Genomic DNA, 17,080 nt, shown 5'->3' on the forward strand with positions numbered 1-17,080 from the left:
AGGAGCTTCTACAGGTCCAACATACATGCTCCTCTTTGCAAATCAATAGACCCCTTCTGTCTCTTTCAAAGGAACTGCATACCCTTTGTATATTGAGGTGGAAGACATTGCCACAAAGTGTGCATGAACCTGCCACCCTGTCCGCCTCCCCCGGTGCAGGTACTGGCTTCCTTTCATTATATTTGAGCCAGGCACTCCCTGATGAGGTTTGCTCAATCAAGTATTTTCATCTACACTAGTCTGAATCTCGAACTTATCGACAGCTCACTTGATGAGCGGATCTCCTCTTCCCATTCTCCATCTTGTGATAATCCAACATTTTTGTCCCAAGTCAGTTTCAGCTTTGCAAGTGAGTCAGGTGAATCATAAATTAGCTTTATGTATATGAGGGATATTGCTTTACAGGGCAGTAGCTCAAATAGTATGGGGTAAAATGCTCTTGTGGAATTGGGGAACTAAAGCATGTTGGTGTTGTATGTATGTATGTATATGTTTAGGTGTCTAGTAGTTGGGATTCTCAACCCTTCAAGGGAAATGGGTCCTGCTACTCTTTAGACATCCCCTAGTTTACTAATTTCTAATGTATCGCTACAGCGGAGTTTATATGTTGGAATCCCTTCCCATTTTGGGTATCTAGTGGGCTTTTCCCATGCTTTCAGCAATGATTTCATGTGATCAGGTAAGACCGTGGCTTATTTGAGGGTAAAGGGACGCTGGATAGCTTCTCGGTCCCACTGAATATCTAGCTAGTCTTAAGGAGCGTTTGTCTATAACGGGGTCTCAGAAGGACGAAAAGGTATTTTTTTGAGGGGAGAAAAAATAGCAAATCCATTTGAATTTGCTATTTCTTTTCATTTTTATGTGAAAATATCTGTGAATATATTATTTCGTGTAAAAATGAAACACAATATTCTCTAGGATTGAGTATATAGCTCTTGTGAGCACAATTTGAAGGAATAACTTGATAAACATTTGAGAATTCCAAAAAGTCATAAATCTGGACCGAAGTGAAATAGTGAACAGAAGATGCTGATTTAAGACTTTTTTAGACTGATTCCTCGAGTTTTTATTGCTTGTTATTCCTTGTGTTAGACTGTGTCTGGACCTCACACCTACGGCCTCCTAAAATGAACCTTGACTGCTTGTCCACCTAATATTGGAGAGTCAAGCACACAAAGGTAGTCTATGGTAGTCAACTGCAGTGTAACAATATCTAGTGCCCTGGGGCTTAGACACTTGGATGAGTCTGGTTAAAGTGTTCATGTAACAAGTACCTGGCATGACAACTTTTACTGCTTTCATTCATGGCCCTCATGGATGCATGTTCATAGACAAAGTCCAGGTATCTCACAGTTCACGTTCAGGTTCTCATTGGTAGACTGGATCAAAGCATGCAACTTCCTGCTGAGCGTAAGGGCTGCAAGGAATTATTAGGTATATCATTAATTAGTAACGTCTGTCAAGAGTTCCCTATATGGGTGCACTTTGAGGCCAGTGAAGGGCCCCCCAGAAGCAGTCAGAGGGTAGAATAGGATGCAAAGCTGAAATAAATTAAAACGAAAATTAAATTGAAACTTTACAGTGCCTATTTCCTTCCTTATAGGATGCAGGTGATGCAAGCAGTTATCCTCCTGCCAGCCCTGCTGGCCTTTTCCATTGCTTCCAAACATCTTGACCAGGATTGGGAGATGTGGAAATCCAAGTACGGTAAGAAGGACGCTCTTCAATTATCACATTGACATCCATTTGTGAAAACGTACAAGTCAACCATATTGAAAAAGATGACGTTAAACACACTATTTAAATGAAAGGAGACACAGATCAGCAAAACCCTGTGGCAAGATTGGGAAGGGCGGTATCCATACCAGATCTATAGGATAGCCACAAGAGATATATTTGGATATAATTAATCTAGATGGGAATCATTTCCATAGTCACCGATTAACCTGTCATGGCTTCACTCCTTCTGACTAGTGCTGGGCACACCTTCCATATGGTGATCCCATTCACTGTTTATATCAATTCTGATAAATAGGTACAAGCTCAGGCAATGCAAACTATTTTTTGACTACTGGTAAGTGATTATTTCTTCGAATTTATATTTAAGAATGTCCCAGTTATCAATGATCTAATTTAAGAAAACCATCAAACTAACACATGGACTTACACAAGCATGCTCATGCGCATGTTGCTTTGTCTATAAATATGTAATGATTATATCATATATCCCGTCCTGTACGTCATAGTAATCAATACACTAATTTACAACACTGAAAAAGAATGTCTAAAAAGGCATGCATGTAGGAAAGTTGAAGATCATGACGCTATATCTGTAAAGTGTACTAGTTACGTGTAATACTTACCCAGACCCTTCTTTTCTAAATCTGAAAAAATTAAAGCAGTTTTCCTAAAATGTGAAGTAAAGATAATGCACTCAGGCCCTTTGTGAAGTGTTTGAACATGCAATTTCAATTCTTAGAAGGATCAAAAATGGTGCTGTCCATCGAGGTGGGATTAGTACATGTACTACAGATGTCTGTTTATAAGCCAATGTTTACAGGTTTGAATCCTGGAGGAACCACGACTAAGTAAACCAGGAGGCAGCACGAAAAGGCGGATATAAGTTGCAAATATATTCCCGCATTCCTCCATCATCAATGATATAGTGTGCCTGTAGTTGAAGAAGGGGTGTGTAGATGTGTGTGTGGTCCTCTTTCCTGTCCTCTTCAATAACTCATAATATCTCTCTGTCAAGTGTGTGTGTGTGTGAGTGTGTGAGAGAGAGAAGTGGGTGTTCCTTCATTCCTTCCTCCTCAATGACAGGTTGTCTCTAGGTGAAGTGTGTATATATGTATGTGTGAATGTATGTGCATTCATGCACATTGTGACCTATACCCATCATCCTCGTAAGTTCACCACACTCCTTCCTGCCCCCTTGGGAGACCACTAGGCAGTGCAGTCACCATTCAAAAACCTGAAAGTCAATGAAATGTCTATTCCAGTGCAGCTATGTTAGCGCTACGCCCTGAATGCAGTGGTGGCCAGAGCAACAACCACTGCATTTCCACCTCTATGTGGATCATACATGCCTTACGTCTGCTTGAAAGCCAGGCGAAAGCATATCTAAAATTAATAAGAATCAGCATACATAAAGGTATACCCGTACTGGGTACTGTGGAAACATGACCGTTTTGGACCCAGAGGACAGTGTTGGATAAGACTGTTTTCAGTAGCCCAAGCACCATTGTTCTTAGTGACATCAGTTCTCAAATTTCTGATCAACAAACCTCACAGTAAATCATTATTATAGGTTATGTTAGAATATCAGCAGGATTAAACTTCAGCCAGTGTCTCTCTAGGTTTCTGAGCTCAGTAGATTGACTAGCTGGTATTTCATGGTCACACTCCTCTTTGTCTACATTCATTCTCTGGAACTCTCTGAAAAACTAAACCCCTTGCTTCAGGTGTGAGTCCCAGTTGCATGCTCAAGGTAATGGTGGTGTAGACGGATATACCACCCAGAAACGTGCAGCACTGGTCTGGACAATTAGCACTTCTGTGGTACATGGAGGTCAGGAGAGATGGAACTTTGAAAGGGCTTTCTATCCTAAAATTGTATCTGTTCTTAAAAAGTAGCACTTTCTTTAACTCACAAAAAAAATCATAAAAGTGATCATATGGAAAACAATTGGCAAAGATCAATGCTGTGAACACCAAGGGATGTTCATATCTGCACTTCATCTTCTGTACAGGAAAGAAATACTTAACTGATGATGTTGAGGAGTTCCGAAGGAACGCATGGGAAGCCACGTGGCACAAAGTGAGGGATCACAACCTGCTGGCGGACCGCGGCAACAAGAGCTACCGATTGGAAATGAACCATTTTGCAGACATGGTAAGAACTGACCTTTCCTGTCCTTTATATATTGTATATCACATGCTTACCAATTCAAGGTACAAACGTATGGGCAGATAGGAGAAATACCACTGCGATCAGTAGTTAAGTGATATATGTCAACTATGTCAGAAATACTTTTATTTGATCTCGTTAAAAATCATAAAAGAGTGGAAGAAGTTCAATGATACAAACATGTTAAAAAAAAAAACATAATTAGATAAATTGTTGAGGGTTGAAAAGAGCTAACAGAAAAAAATAAAAACACAATGCTGTCACGACCTGGATAATCGTCCATAGATAATACATTAGATAAAACTTTCATGTTAAAAAAAAAGTTTTGAACAGAAAGAGGCGGTACTGTACACCGGGGACTGAATTTATGTTGATGCAGGAGAAGAACAAGGGTCCAAGCGGTCTTAACTGAACCACTCCAGTTCATTCTTATTTGTTGTCTAATTCTTTGGCTGCCATTTTCCAAAGCATAATGGCTTTGCAAGAAAGTTCGATGGAGTGGCCTCCAAGACATTGTATGACTGCCGCTCTGCATGTCCGTAGCTGATTTTGTATCAGCAACTTAAGTGATATAATTCAGAATACAAAATTGATCTCCTATTTGTTGTCTACAGCCATCTATCTTTGATCATTAAAAGAGCACTCCAGGAGCCTATATTTGTACTCCTTTCTTTACCCCGTCACATTCCCATTGTCCTGGTTCCTTCTAACTGCATAAACTTTAAAAAGTGTGAGAAATGTCAACTCCAAAGCTTTCATGAGCTGCTTCCTCCATAGCAATCTCAAGTTCATTTTGATTCATATGAACATTCAGGTGCCTTGACAATCATTATTGTTAAACTGTTGAGGAGCACCATAGGTGGATGAGGAAGGTATGACGGTTAAGCATATTAGGCCTTTGCAGCCATACATACCTTCACTGACCAGTTGTCTTCAACAACCTGATTCTACTTTGAGATGACCAGCATTGCCCCTAGTAACTAACAGAGCATTCAGATAATCAGAGAGCTTGAAACTACTGGTGTTGCAGCAGACAGGGATGCATCCAGCTAGGAAGATGATAGCATGGCTGAGTAACCTCAAAGGCACATCTAAATGGAAAGGAAGAGTGAATGATGCAGAGGAAACAACCATGTGTGACAAAGAGGGAGACGCCTGACTGTCTATGGCCGATGGCTGTCTGATCGAACAGTTTATGGAAGACCTTGATCAGTATCTGCTGATAGACATCATGGCCTAAAAGAACAACTTTTGATCCAATGTAAATTCTACTGAGAGGATTTGTTTGAGGGCATTTAAACATTGCAGGTCGAATCTCCAGACGATGAGGTTCCTTCCTTTTACATATCAGAGGAGCCAAAATATTGTATTTACTAGGAGCACGTGGGACAGAGTGAATGAGTGACTGCAAGACACCCATGGGTGCATTGTTCCTTTTCAACTTTTTAAAAACGTATTTTGTTGCTATTATTCTCTCTTTCGAGCACGTCAACACATTACAGGCAGATCTCAGCAACACAACCACGTTCTTGTAAGGTGGAAGTCAACCAGAAAAGCATTTGAGGAGTCAGCAAAATTAAACAGTAGTGTGCAAAGTCTTATTAGGGACCCATATTGAATATAATTCAATGCATTTATTTCTGAATGTATTTCAGAGTGCAAATAGTGGTCGAGGTGTCTTGGCGCTGGATTCTAGAAAGGGGAAACATCCTTTACAACGCGCAAACTTTACGACACAGCCATTACAACGCAAGTCGTTACTACGACTTGCGCTGGAGGGCGCTCTTGCTTAAGGAATAGTTTGATTTTCTATTCCAACACCTTCCCTACTGTTACGTGGGCTGGAGTTGGAATAGAAAATTAAATTAATCCACAATCCAGCGTCCTCCAACGATAGTCGTTTTAACGACTTACGTTGTAATGGCTGCATCGTAAAGCACAGCGATCAAAATGATCGCGTTGTACTGACGTACATCCCTAGAATATCAGGATCTACTTTAAATTATTCACCATGTGCTACACAACGAAATCTAAGAGCTAAAAAGTCACGTTTTGTTTCCTGAGCTTTGAAAAATTAATACTTGATAGCAGATACCAAGTTCGGCAATATTCTTGGCTGTCTGGTAGGCAAAAGAGCATCTTTTTAGTCGTGCCAGGTCATCTGAAGGAACAGTGAGGAGGAGGAAAGCTGAGGAAGTTTTGGGGACTTCTATTAAGTTGATGGAGCGGAAGAAGATTTCAAGAATAAGGAAAGGATTTGAGAGTGGTGTGTCTTATGACACATGACGTCCAGTACAGCATCAGAATACAATATCCCTTTCCACACCTTGCAAATCTCTAATCAGAGGTCCCCGGTACAGTTCCCGATAATATGTTGCAATCAGGTGCCTCTCTAGGGGCACATGTTTAAACCTCTATGATAAAGCCAGACCTTCTTTTACGGGCCGTGCACCAGCCCACTCCCTCATCTTCCATCTATTCAGATCAGAGGGTTAGAACCACCCCAATCAAGAGATATGTCCCTACAGGCAGGGTCACTCGAATTATGTGACAGGGGGAGCACATTTTGCAGCAGGGTTGAGTAAAGTATGCAACAAGAAAAGTCAAATTATGCGGCGTTATGTGGCAGATTTTGTGATGGTATTACTTAATTATTTTGTTGTTTTTAAACTCAACACTGTCTAGGCATTAGTTGCACCTCATTAGTACCAGTTTAGCACCCAAATATAGCAATAAGCTACAGAACCTTCAAGTAAACCTTTGGAAAGAGCCATCCACTACATGAAAATGAAAATGAAGTGAATGAAACGAAGTAGTATTTATAAAGCGCATGGTTACCCGGAGGCATCCCAGCGATGGCAACTTGTGTCGCTGCACCTCTTAGTAACTTATGAGCCATTCGAGCTAGGAACAAAAAATGTCGGGGTTAAAGTCTGTAGAATATGCATCAGATGATGGATTATGCGACAAGTGTGGCAAATCTACAACTATGTGAAAATCGCCCAGCTTCATAATGGCATAATTCCAGTGGCCCTGCCCACAGGCCAATATAAGTTCTAAAGTGTCATTTGCATGTAGATATGACTATTTCATATATTTTCCCCAAAAGTACTATGTAAATAGACATTAAGGTATCCATCTCCATAACTGACATCAATTCAGAATGTTGGATTACACAACAGCTGTGGCAGCTGGTAATTTTAGCAGGGAGGGGGGTGAGCCACACACACACATATCCACACTCACTCACACACATGCACCTATTCACTTACACTTACTCCCAAATATTCATATATACTTACACCCATGCGCCAAACATTAAAAAACTTTACACTTACCTGCTGAAGGTAGGAGGGTTGGGACTGTCGCCTTCTCTCATTGGCTGACCTTAGGTGTGCGCAACATGGCACTTTGAAAAATGCATTTTTGTGCATTTTTCTAAATTTGCATATGGTTGCCATCCACTTGGAGTTGATGGTAATAGCATTTTCCTAAATGCGCAGTTTGCATTTAGAAAATGCTTGGTACATGTGCTGAGGGAATTGCAAATTGCGATTCCCTATTTGTAGTCACAACTTTAAGTAATCGTTATTTTTGTGATTACTTAAGATTGTGAATACAAAGCCTTTCATACATCTTCAAAGGCTATTTTGCATTCGCAAATGGCTGAAATTATCGGTCCGCACCGTTTGCGAATGCAAAATTGTTTGATGCATGTTCCCCCTTGTGTTCCTGTATTTTTTGTGTCACATATTACTCTCATAGAATGCATCACCTCCAGTGTTTATGAGGGTGCCACAATTGAAAATATTTTTTTGGGTGTTATTAGAATAACCTCCAGGTGTTCATAACGGGACAGGAATCAGTGCTCTGGAGTTGAAGCTAAAGGCCTCACAATGCCTGCCAGTGGGTCAAAAAGGTGCTCAAAATACATGCCATCCAATCCTTTGCCTCTCCGCAGAGCACGCAGAGCAATGGTTATGTACTCCAGTTGCAATTTTGATTCAGTGCAAATATGTGTGAAGGAAGTTGTCAAAATATTGACACATCTAAAGTAAAAGAAAATGCAGTGCTTACAGGTAAGTAGGTGCTTTGGGTGTTTAAGGTGAAATGAATAAGATGCAAAGAAATGCAAGAAAGAGAGAGTGAAAAGTGGATGCTGAAATGGAAAGACATATGGTGTAAGATACGCAGGCGGGTGAGATGAAAAAGGGAGTAAATGTCTAACACATAGTGAACATACTAGATGTGACTAAGACACTCTGAAGACCAGTGCTCCTTCCACAGGTCTCAGGTACTAGTTAATTCACAGTCTCACAATTTCAGAATTGTAACATTTTCAATATAAATTATTTCGCCAAAATCATTACTGTTACCCATTTACCATCAACATCTAACAACCATTGACAAAGCTCAAAGCCTGGCTGGTTTTAGGTATATGGCAGTTGTTGTTTGCTTGTTTTTTTTAAACATTTTTATTAAAGTTATTTGCAGTCTTTGAAATCAAATACACACAAAAAATGAAAAAAAGTGTAATTTGTCACAGCTATACATTCACATTCTTAATAGAGAAACATATATAAATATAGGATTACTCAAAAAACTGACCCCAGTTCTTTTCAAACTTTTTTAGTGTTGTGTTATATATCTGGATGCAATAAATGAAAATTCAGCGAGAAAGCAAAATTCCGGGCTATTGGCGCACTATGGGAATCTTTAGTTTACATGTTTAAGCCACACCCCTTTTTGAGCCCCACAGCACCACTTTTTTCATATTACTTAAAGCCCTGTCTGCACATATTTCTTTGCGACTGCTTGCAGCCCTCAGCTGAGGATGCTTCTCCACGCCGCACACAGTGCACATGCAGTCAATGCAGCATGCAGTGCCGCCTCAAGTGTGTGCTGCACGCACTGCAAGACACTGGACAAGCACTCACTTTAAAGGGCATGAAGTTGTCACGCTACAGTAACTGTTGTATATAGTTAATGCGATAAGATATGGGGCAGTTTTCAATGTGTTTCAATATTTCAAAACTACATGTTCACAACATCATTATAAACAATCTTGCTTTGTCACTAAATTCATTACCACTCAACTTTTACCACGCAGTGCTTTTACATCGCAACTTTTACAACGCAAACCAACGCAACGCTGGGGGGCGCTTTAGGATAGGGAATAGATTTAATTTACTATCCAACACCTTCCCTACTGTCCACGGGGACAGGAGTTGGAATAGTAAATTAAACTATTCACTATCCAGCACCCCTCAACACTATGCGTTGTAAAGGCATGCGTTGTAAAAGTTGCGATGTAAAAGCATGCGATGTAAAAGCATGCGTTGTGATGTCATACATCCTTTTCTCACTCGTGCTCGCTTGCTTTGCTTCCTAGCTGCTTTAAACTCATCCACAACTTTTACACCACACCACTTTGAAATGTCACCAACCACCACTGGGTGAAGGCAAACAGTTGGGAGAGAAGACAACACTAAGGATGTCAGGTCTAAAGTGGTATCTTGGTGAACTGATGTCATCGTTGGAGATTTGCATACATTGCTGCAATTTCTACTGATATGGCTGAAGCAATAGCTACATAGGAAATGTTTAATTGCATTTCTCATATTCAGACAACACATGAACGAAACTCAAGGGGATGCTTCAAGGCTCCACGAGCTGCAGAGAGACCCATGAAAGTCCAAACATACCGGCCTGCCATCGACCTTCCCAAAGAGGTTGACTGGAGAAAAGAAAACTGTGTCACAGAACCTAAAGATCAAGGCTCCTACTGTGGATCTTGCTGGGCATTTGCCACTGTAAGTATTGATATTCTAGGTTGTGAAACATGTGCTGTGTCATTATTCCCTGGGCACAGGGCAGTGTAGTTCATAAGAGCATACAGGATGAGTTGCTGTGTGATCTGGAGGTGGGATGTGTCAGGGTAGCTCACTAAAACAAGGAAATATAGTGCATCATGATTGACTATGTTCTTGCACTCTCATGAATTCTATAGTTATTCTGTAGTAGAGCTGTGATGGGTCCTATATTAAGGCTGGCAATTTGTTTTTGTTCTTTGTTTTGGTTAGTTATTTGGCATGTGATGTAACGTGCCTTGGTGTAGCTCTACCACCTTTTAAAATCTGGTTGCGGTGGATCTGCAGCACAATTCACACTTGCCTCAGCTGGAAGAGCTATGTTTACATTTAATATATAACATCATGCCGAGCTTGTGGTCTTGGAAGAACCTACGCTTGTAACATATTTTGAAAAGTTGGGGGGTGTGACTAAAGAAAGTGTGTGGGGACCTGATGTGGAAGGCTGTTTTGCAGAAGTAATATGGCCTAGGAGGGTTGTTGATCTGTTTCAATAAATGCGACTCTCACTCATCCTCTCCTCTAAGACATTCTGAGGGCCAGATGTAGGTCGCCAATTACCGGTCGGTAACGGCCGATTTCGGCCGTTACCGACCGGTAATTGGTTTTTGAGATGTAGGGGGCCCGAATTTTACAGAATCTGTAAATTTACAGATTCGGTAAAAAAACGACTCTGTATATTTACTGAATAGGTAATTCCAGATGTAGATGGCACTTAAAGTAGTGCCACAGGCCCTTAAGAATTCGTTATTTACCATGAAATACTATCTCATGGTAAATAACTAATTCCTGTGTACATGCACATCCGTGCCTGTACACCTGAGCCATGTGGCATGTATGTGTGTCACATTGCGCACAAGCCAGAATCAGGGGTGCAACAGGGTGTCAAAGTGACACCCTGTCCCCCTTGTAAATTTGGTAATTTTACCGAATCAGTATCAAGACCCATAGGAATCAATGGCAATTACCGAATCGGTAAATACCGATTCGGTAATTGCCGAATCTTACCAATTCGGTAATTGATTCGGTAAATATACCTACATCCCGATTGCCAGTTCTTAAATACCGAATCGGTATGATTCGGTATTTAAGAATCGGTAATCGGGGATTACCTACATCTGGCCCTTGGTGCTTTGGACAGGATGTCTCATTGGGCCATATGCATCAACACATTATCCCATAGACACAGAATGGGCAAAACCCTTTTATGCATCTGGGCCCTTGTTCCAAGGGATTCTGCATGTGATCAGCTTACAATTCAAAGGCTGTTACTTGATATGGAGCATGTACATATTAAATGCAATAAATAAATAGGAAACAGGGCATGCGAAAGGCTTAGATTAATTTAATTAGAATACAGAAGAGGAGGTCCCATTTCACCAACTGATGTCAGTTTCCACGGGAGCATTTACCTTTGCAGGGAGGCATTAAAGGCTGCTCTGGGTTCTTCAATGTAGTTGACCAGATCAGGTCATGAGTAACAGTGTTGAAGGCTGTTGACTGCTCTAATATATTCAGAGAGGAGAAACAACTGTTGATCACATGAGAATGGCGTGACAGCCATGGCCCGTGTGAGCAATGCTGTGTCCATCTCATGACTCTACCAGAAACTAAATTGCATATTATAAATGATTTAATGAGTTTTTGTGAATAACTCGACTAAAACCATCTATAGGGTGGTCCTAAACAAAGAACGATTGATTCTAGGTTGGATTACTCCAGGAAGGCGCAAACAGTGGCACCACTAATTCTCACTGATGTTTATGCACATACTCAATGAATTGGTTATTGTTTCCACCAATGAAGATGGTACTAATGTTTCTTTCACACAGGTTGGAGTCATAGAGTCTCGTTATTGCATTAAACATAAAGAGCTCCTTACCCTGAGCGAGCAGCAACTTGTGGACTGCGACTCGCGAAACGAAGCCTGCTGTGGAGGCTTCCCATCAAAGGCTTTGGAATATATCAGTGAAAACGGAATTATGAAGAGCGAGGAATACAAATATGTTGAACGTGTAAGTCTTTCATTTACAATAATGATGTAGGCCTTCTGAGTTATTTGTTAAAACTATGTTCCAAAAGAGCAATGTGCGCATCAGTCATTAATTAATATAGCAATACATATATATATATATATATATATATATATATATATATATATATATATATATATATATATATATATATATATATATATATATATATATATATATATATATATATATATATATATGGGTTAATTTCTGCTTCCCAGGCTGTAACCACAGAAAAGTACGGACCACCACACAGCTTTCATATATATCCATACTAATATAATAAAGAGAGAGCCCAAACCTTTGAGGCGGGTACTCTCAGGAACCACAGCACCAATCACAACACCCAATACAGCGTTGTAAAGGGCAGTTGCAGCAGAAGGACATAGGCTATGCAGACGCCCACCATATACATTTAAAAGGTAAAAGGTAAAAGAACTGTGCCAGCAAAGTAGTCCATTGTGGGCGTGTCTGCGTTGTGCTGTGGGCGTGTGCTGGGGGCGTGACAAACGCTGGGTGAGTGTGGTACGTTCCGCACTTCATGCCATGTCTCATATCGTGTGCTAATTCCAGTCTGCTCCCTTTAAATACCCCTGCACCCCATAATCATAACCCACCCTTACTCCTAAAAATACCCCAACACCCTTAAACACTAACCCATCTTAACCCTATAAATATACCCTGTACCCCAAAACTCAAACCTACCCCATAACCCTAAAAATACCCCTGTACCCCAAAACCCAAACCTAGCCCTGAACCCTATAAATACCCCTGTACCCCAAAACCCAAACCTAGCCTGAACCCTAAAAATACCACTGTACCCCAAAACCCAAACCTACCCCTAAACCCTAAAAATACCCCTGTACCCCAAAACCCAAACCTAGCCCTGAACCCTATAAATACCCCTGTACCCCAAAACCCAAACCTAGCCTGAACCCTAAAAATACCACTGTACCCCAAAACCCATACCTACCCCTGAACCCTAGAAAACTCCTGTACCCCAAAACCCAAACCTACCCCTGAACCCTAAAAATACCCCTGTACCCCAAAAACCCAAACCTAGCCCTGAACCCTAAAAATAACCCTTTACCCCAAAACCCAAACCTACCCCTGAATCCTAAAATACCCATATGCCCAAACCTAGCCCTGAACCTTTAAAATACTCCTGTACCCCAAAACCCAAACCTACCCCTGAACCCTAAGAATACCCCTATACCCCAAACCCAAACCTAGCCCTGAACCCTAAAAATACCCTTGTACCCCAAAACCCATACCTATCCCTAAACCCTAAAACTACCCCTGTACCCCATAACCCAAAACTATATCTGAACCCTTGAAATACCCAAACACCCCAAAATATATTCCTCAGTACCCCAAAACATATACCCCTAAACCCATACTTACCTTATCCAAACATTAAAAAAAACATGCTTTTACCATTCATGCATTTACAACGAATTTCGTTGTAAATGTATGCGTGGTAAAAGCATATAAAATGTAATGCCATGCGTTATAATGGCTTTGCGGAGTCATGGTACTTTCGTAATGAAAGTATGCGGAGTGATGGTATGCGGAAAGAAAGTTGCGGAATAATGGGTGTTTACCCTCCCCCGGTAAGTACATTGGTGGTACGGCGGCCCACATCTCCAGCAACATACTCATATTTTTTCACCACCCATTTGAAAAATGCACAGGTCTCTCTCATTGGTGTCCAGCACAGACATACACTTTTAGACACACCTCCTGCCACAAGTTCTAGAATTGCGAACTTTAGAGCTTGGGAGCTACGTTCGAATCTCGGCATCAGCTCAACATCCTGTGATTCCAGGCAAATCGCTTTGTCTCCCCGTGCCTACCACAAATGAATGTGTTCTTCTGTAATGTAAATTGTGCTCATGCCATGTTGTCGAGTTCGTGCTATATAATATTGCAAGGAAAAATAAAGTAGGGAAACTCGAGTTCACCCACTACTGAACGCGCACTCTTAAGTGCATCAGCAGTGCACTGTGAATCGGAGCGTTTCACAGGCCTGTCACAGATAATAAATGCTATCAAAACGAAATCCTACAAAACAATATACTACTGGCCGGTAGCAATTCATACCCGGACAACATCGGGACGAGCTGCTAGTATATATATATATATATATATATATATATATATATATATATATATATATATACACACATCCTTGGTGGACATTGAAGCTGACCAGTAGACGTTTGAGCTTTTGAGCACGTCATGGTGCTGGAAATTAATAAAACCTGTTCACCCATGGGTTCTTTTATATATTCAGTTTTGGCTACATATGACACTACTTTTTTAAAAGCATTCTTTCCCTGATAAACAGACCCTGCCGTTGCTAAAGCAATGATATCCAGCTTTCTGTAAAGAGCAAAGTCATATGAGAAATGTAACTGCACGGTACTAGGTAGATTGAAATGTAGTGTGTTGCTTTATAGGGAAATGAAGGGACACTTGCCAATTGAATTATGTTGTGTAAATTGGTCAAATGAAAAAACCATTAAAATTGTGACTTACTTTTTTTAACATGGTAATGTACATGTGTAAGAAATTGGATTATTACATGGGGTGGGCGACTAATCACAGCCCTTTGTCAGGGTGAACCCACCAAGTCACTAAATTAACCTGAGCTCAACCTCTTTGGCAAGTATGGCTCAGAACAGACAGGCTTAATTTGGGGTAATGTGTAAAGTATTTACGCAATGACAGTAACAAAATCAAATCATCAAAACAATAAAAATCCCAAATAGGATACAGTAAAATGTCAAACAAAATGACACTAAAATGACATAACTGCAGTAAGGGGAACCAGAGGTATGAGCTTTTAGTAACAATAGCACCAAACAGCACAAACTGCCAAACTTCAGAAATATTCAAGGCTAATCATTGGTTCAGAAAGCTAGAGAAACAATGCAAATCAGCCTTCTGGAACTTCAGACAGGTAAAAGATAACTTTCTAAAAGTTTGTTTTTCTAAATATTTATAAAACAAAATCCGACGTAATCTTTGAATTGGATTTTAATAACAACTAAAAGTTGTTTCATTATTTTTCTAGCTGGTATAATTCCTGAGCTACTGTATTGGTATTCATTATCAAACCCAGTGTTTCTCTATGGGCCAGTCAGACTTCCTAATGTGAAAATAGCTTTTTGGGCCTTGTCATTGTAGGGACATGGTAATATTATTTTTCTACATGCCGCACTGGCATCCTATCTTGTGGGCTACAAGAGTTATATTTGGTGACCTCATAATATTTCAAAGGGATGTTGTTGGCTGTCAAAAAGGGTTATTTCAACATGTCGTGCTGCAGGTCACACTGCAGCAGTCATGCAACCAGGGTTGGCCTGAAGCCAAGTTTGTCCTGTCACTGTAGCTGATGTCACAAGTGACATTTTAACTTCCAGGCCCTGGGTGTCCTTTCTACACTATATAATAGGGACTGATAGGTAGGCTAATGGTTCCAATTAAGAATAAGCCAATTTAACAATTTTTAAAGGAAAGCAGAGGCACTTTGCTTATGGTTAGCAGGTGTAAAGTGCACAGCACTCAAAAGCTAGCAAAACTACATTTATGACCCAGCAAAAGGTTAAAACTCAGGGGTGACCAAGACGAAAAAGTGGATTTCCTACAATTTGGAAGTAAAATCACCTATCAAGAGGTAAAGTGTCTGGGAAACTTAATAGGGTTCTGTCCAAGCCCATGAACAAAAGATTCATTCAGCTTCTCTACAGGCAGATACCACACTGCAAATAGTCTGAGTTTATTCTAACCTAAATAGATATTGTGAATGTGCAGTGGTTGGTTGAGCTATCATAGCCTCCATCCCTGATAGCATCAAAGAACAAGTTGATGTTTGTTGAGATGCCAATCCCCGCTAATGTTGCCCTGGCGGTGAAATCCAAAGAGATCCCAGCTCAGATCAATGATGAGTATGCACTAAAGATACAAGTGAGCCGGCTGCTACCACTAATGGAGCACTGTGGGTTGCTTGTGTCTTGCTAGGCCTTTGCTTAAGAACGGCAACTGATTGCATTATCAGGACTGAGGCTTCTTGTGGTAACACAAGCTGAATAGTGGGAAAAGCAAGTATAGACTTACTGCTCTGTATTCAAGGAGGAAAGCTCGAAGCTCACCTGGTACAGCTATGGACAGTCAGAGATGAAATAGCCACTTTGAAGTAGCCCTGACTTGATTGTTTTGTAGAGTGACTCAAAGGGCATCTAAGAATTACACAGTCTATTTATAGGAGTTTTAATAGAGCCAAACACTGCGCCCAGGCTAGGTAGGGAGAGTACTAGGCTTTAAGAGGCATAGGGTGATATTCCTCCAGAGGATAGCAAGTGAAAACCTGTGTTAAGCCTATCTGATGAAGTTACATTGAATTTGGAATGGATCAAAATGTCCTCAGTCAACTTTTTAAACTTTTTAAACTCCTACCCACAGGAATTAATTTTCCTCTCGCCTGAGTCTCTGATTTTGTGTTCTGAGTAAGGATCTATTGCATGACACTGTGCATACTTACAGTCTGATTTAGAGTTTAGCAGATGGGTACTTTGTAACAAATATTATGGTTATCCCATCCACTTTATTTCAAGCATATAATGCAGTAGTAATAAGGCAGATGAGATCTGTCACATTTATGAAGGAGCAGCCCATCAGAAGTCAAGCCCTTAGTAATTATCTTAGGTTTATTGTGCTCTGAATTCTGCAAACCTCAGAGATGCGATCGCTTCCCTATACCTCCTCATCATAGTTGAGGAGGGAGTAACAGACTATTGCTCATCCTATCACAAAAGATCAATCTCATGTTGCCTGATGACATAGTGGGTATCTGGTGTTGGCTTCACACAGGCAACATTTGGCAAAAGTGGTTAAAAGAGTCAACTCCTGAACCTATTGCTAATTGGCTGGAGACTTCTAGGAGCTGCATCAGTAGTTATCCAAACAGAGTGAATTATTGGGGCTGCTTACCAATTATTCTTAATGAACAAAGTGATGCCTGCCACCTCTCTCTAAGAGATGTCTCCTTTCTTGCAACAATCTATCCACGGCAAGAATTTTTGCGGTACATCTGATTGTAGAGTGGTGTTATAAATCTAAATTCAATTGACCTGCACATTTATCCCTAAATGAAATGTAATGGTCTGAGATGACCAATTATGAATGGGTGTTCAAACTCTTAAGTGAATATTGGTATTGTACAGACAGTAGCCAAAATAAGTCTCCTTACTTGTTGGCTTACT

At 40.6% G+C, this 17,080-nt stretch overlaps 1 protein-coding gene across 1 annotated transcript in view; it reads left to right on the top strand.

The window, feature by feature from the left end:
• LOC147734803 (cathepsin S-like) overlaps nt 1-17,080 on the top strand; it is a 37,212-nt gene that overhangs the window by 6,883 nt on the left and 13,249 nt on the right. Inside the window, exons 2-5 of the mRNA XM_086953074.1 lie at nt 1,604-1,707; nt 3,753-3,895; nt 9,538-9,723; nt 11,613-11,795. Coding sequence (XP_086809200.1) covers nt 1,605-1,707; nt 3,753-3,895; nt 9,538-9,723; nt 11,613-11,795 — 615 coding nt within the window. The 5' untranslated portion in view covers nt 1,604. The remainder of the gene's footprint in view (nt 1-1,603; nt 1,708-3,752; nt 3,896-9,537; nt 9,724-11,612; nt 11,796-17,080) is intronic.

This window comes from Lissotriton vulgaris, chromosome 1_2 (assembly GCF_964263255.1).
Source record: "Lissotriton vulgaris chromosome 1_2, aLisVul1.2, whole genome shotgun sequence".
NCBI classification, from domain to species: domain Eukaryota; kingdom Metazoa; phylum Chordata; class Amphibia; order Caudata; family Salamandridae; genus Lissotriton; species Lissotriton vulgaris.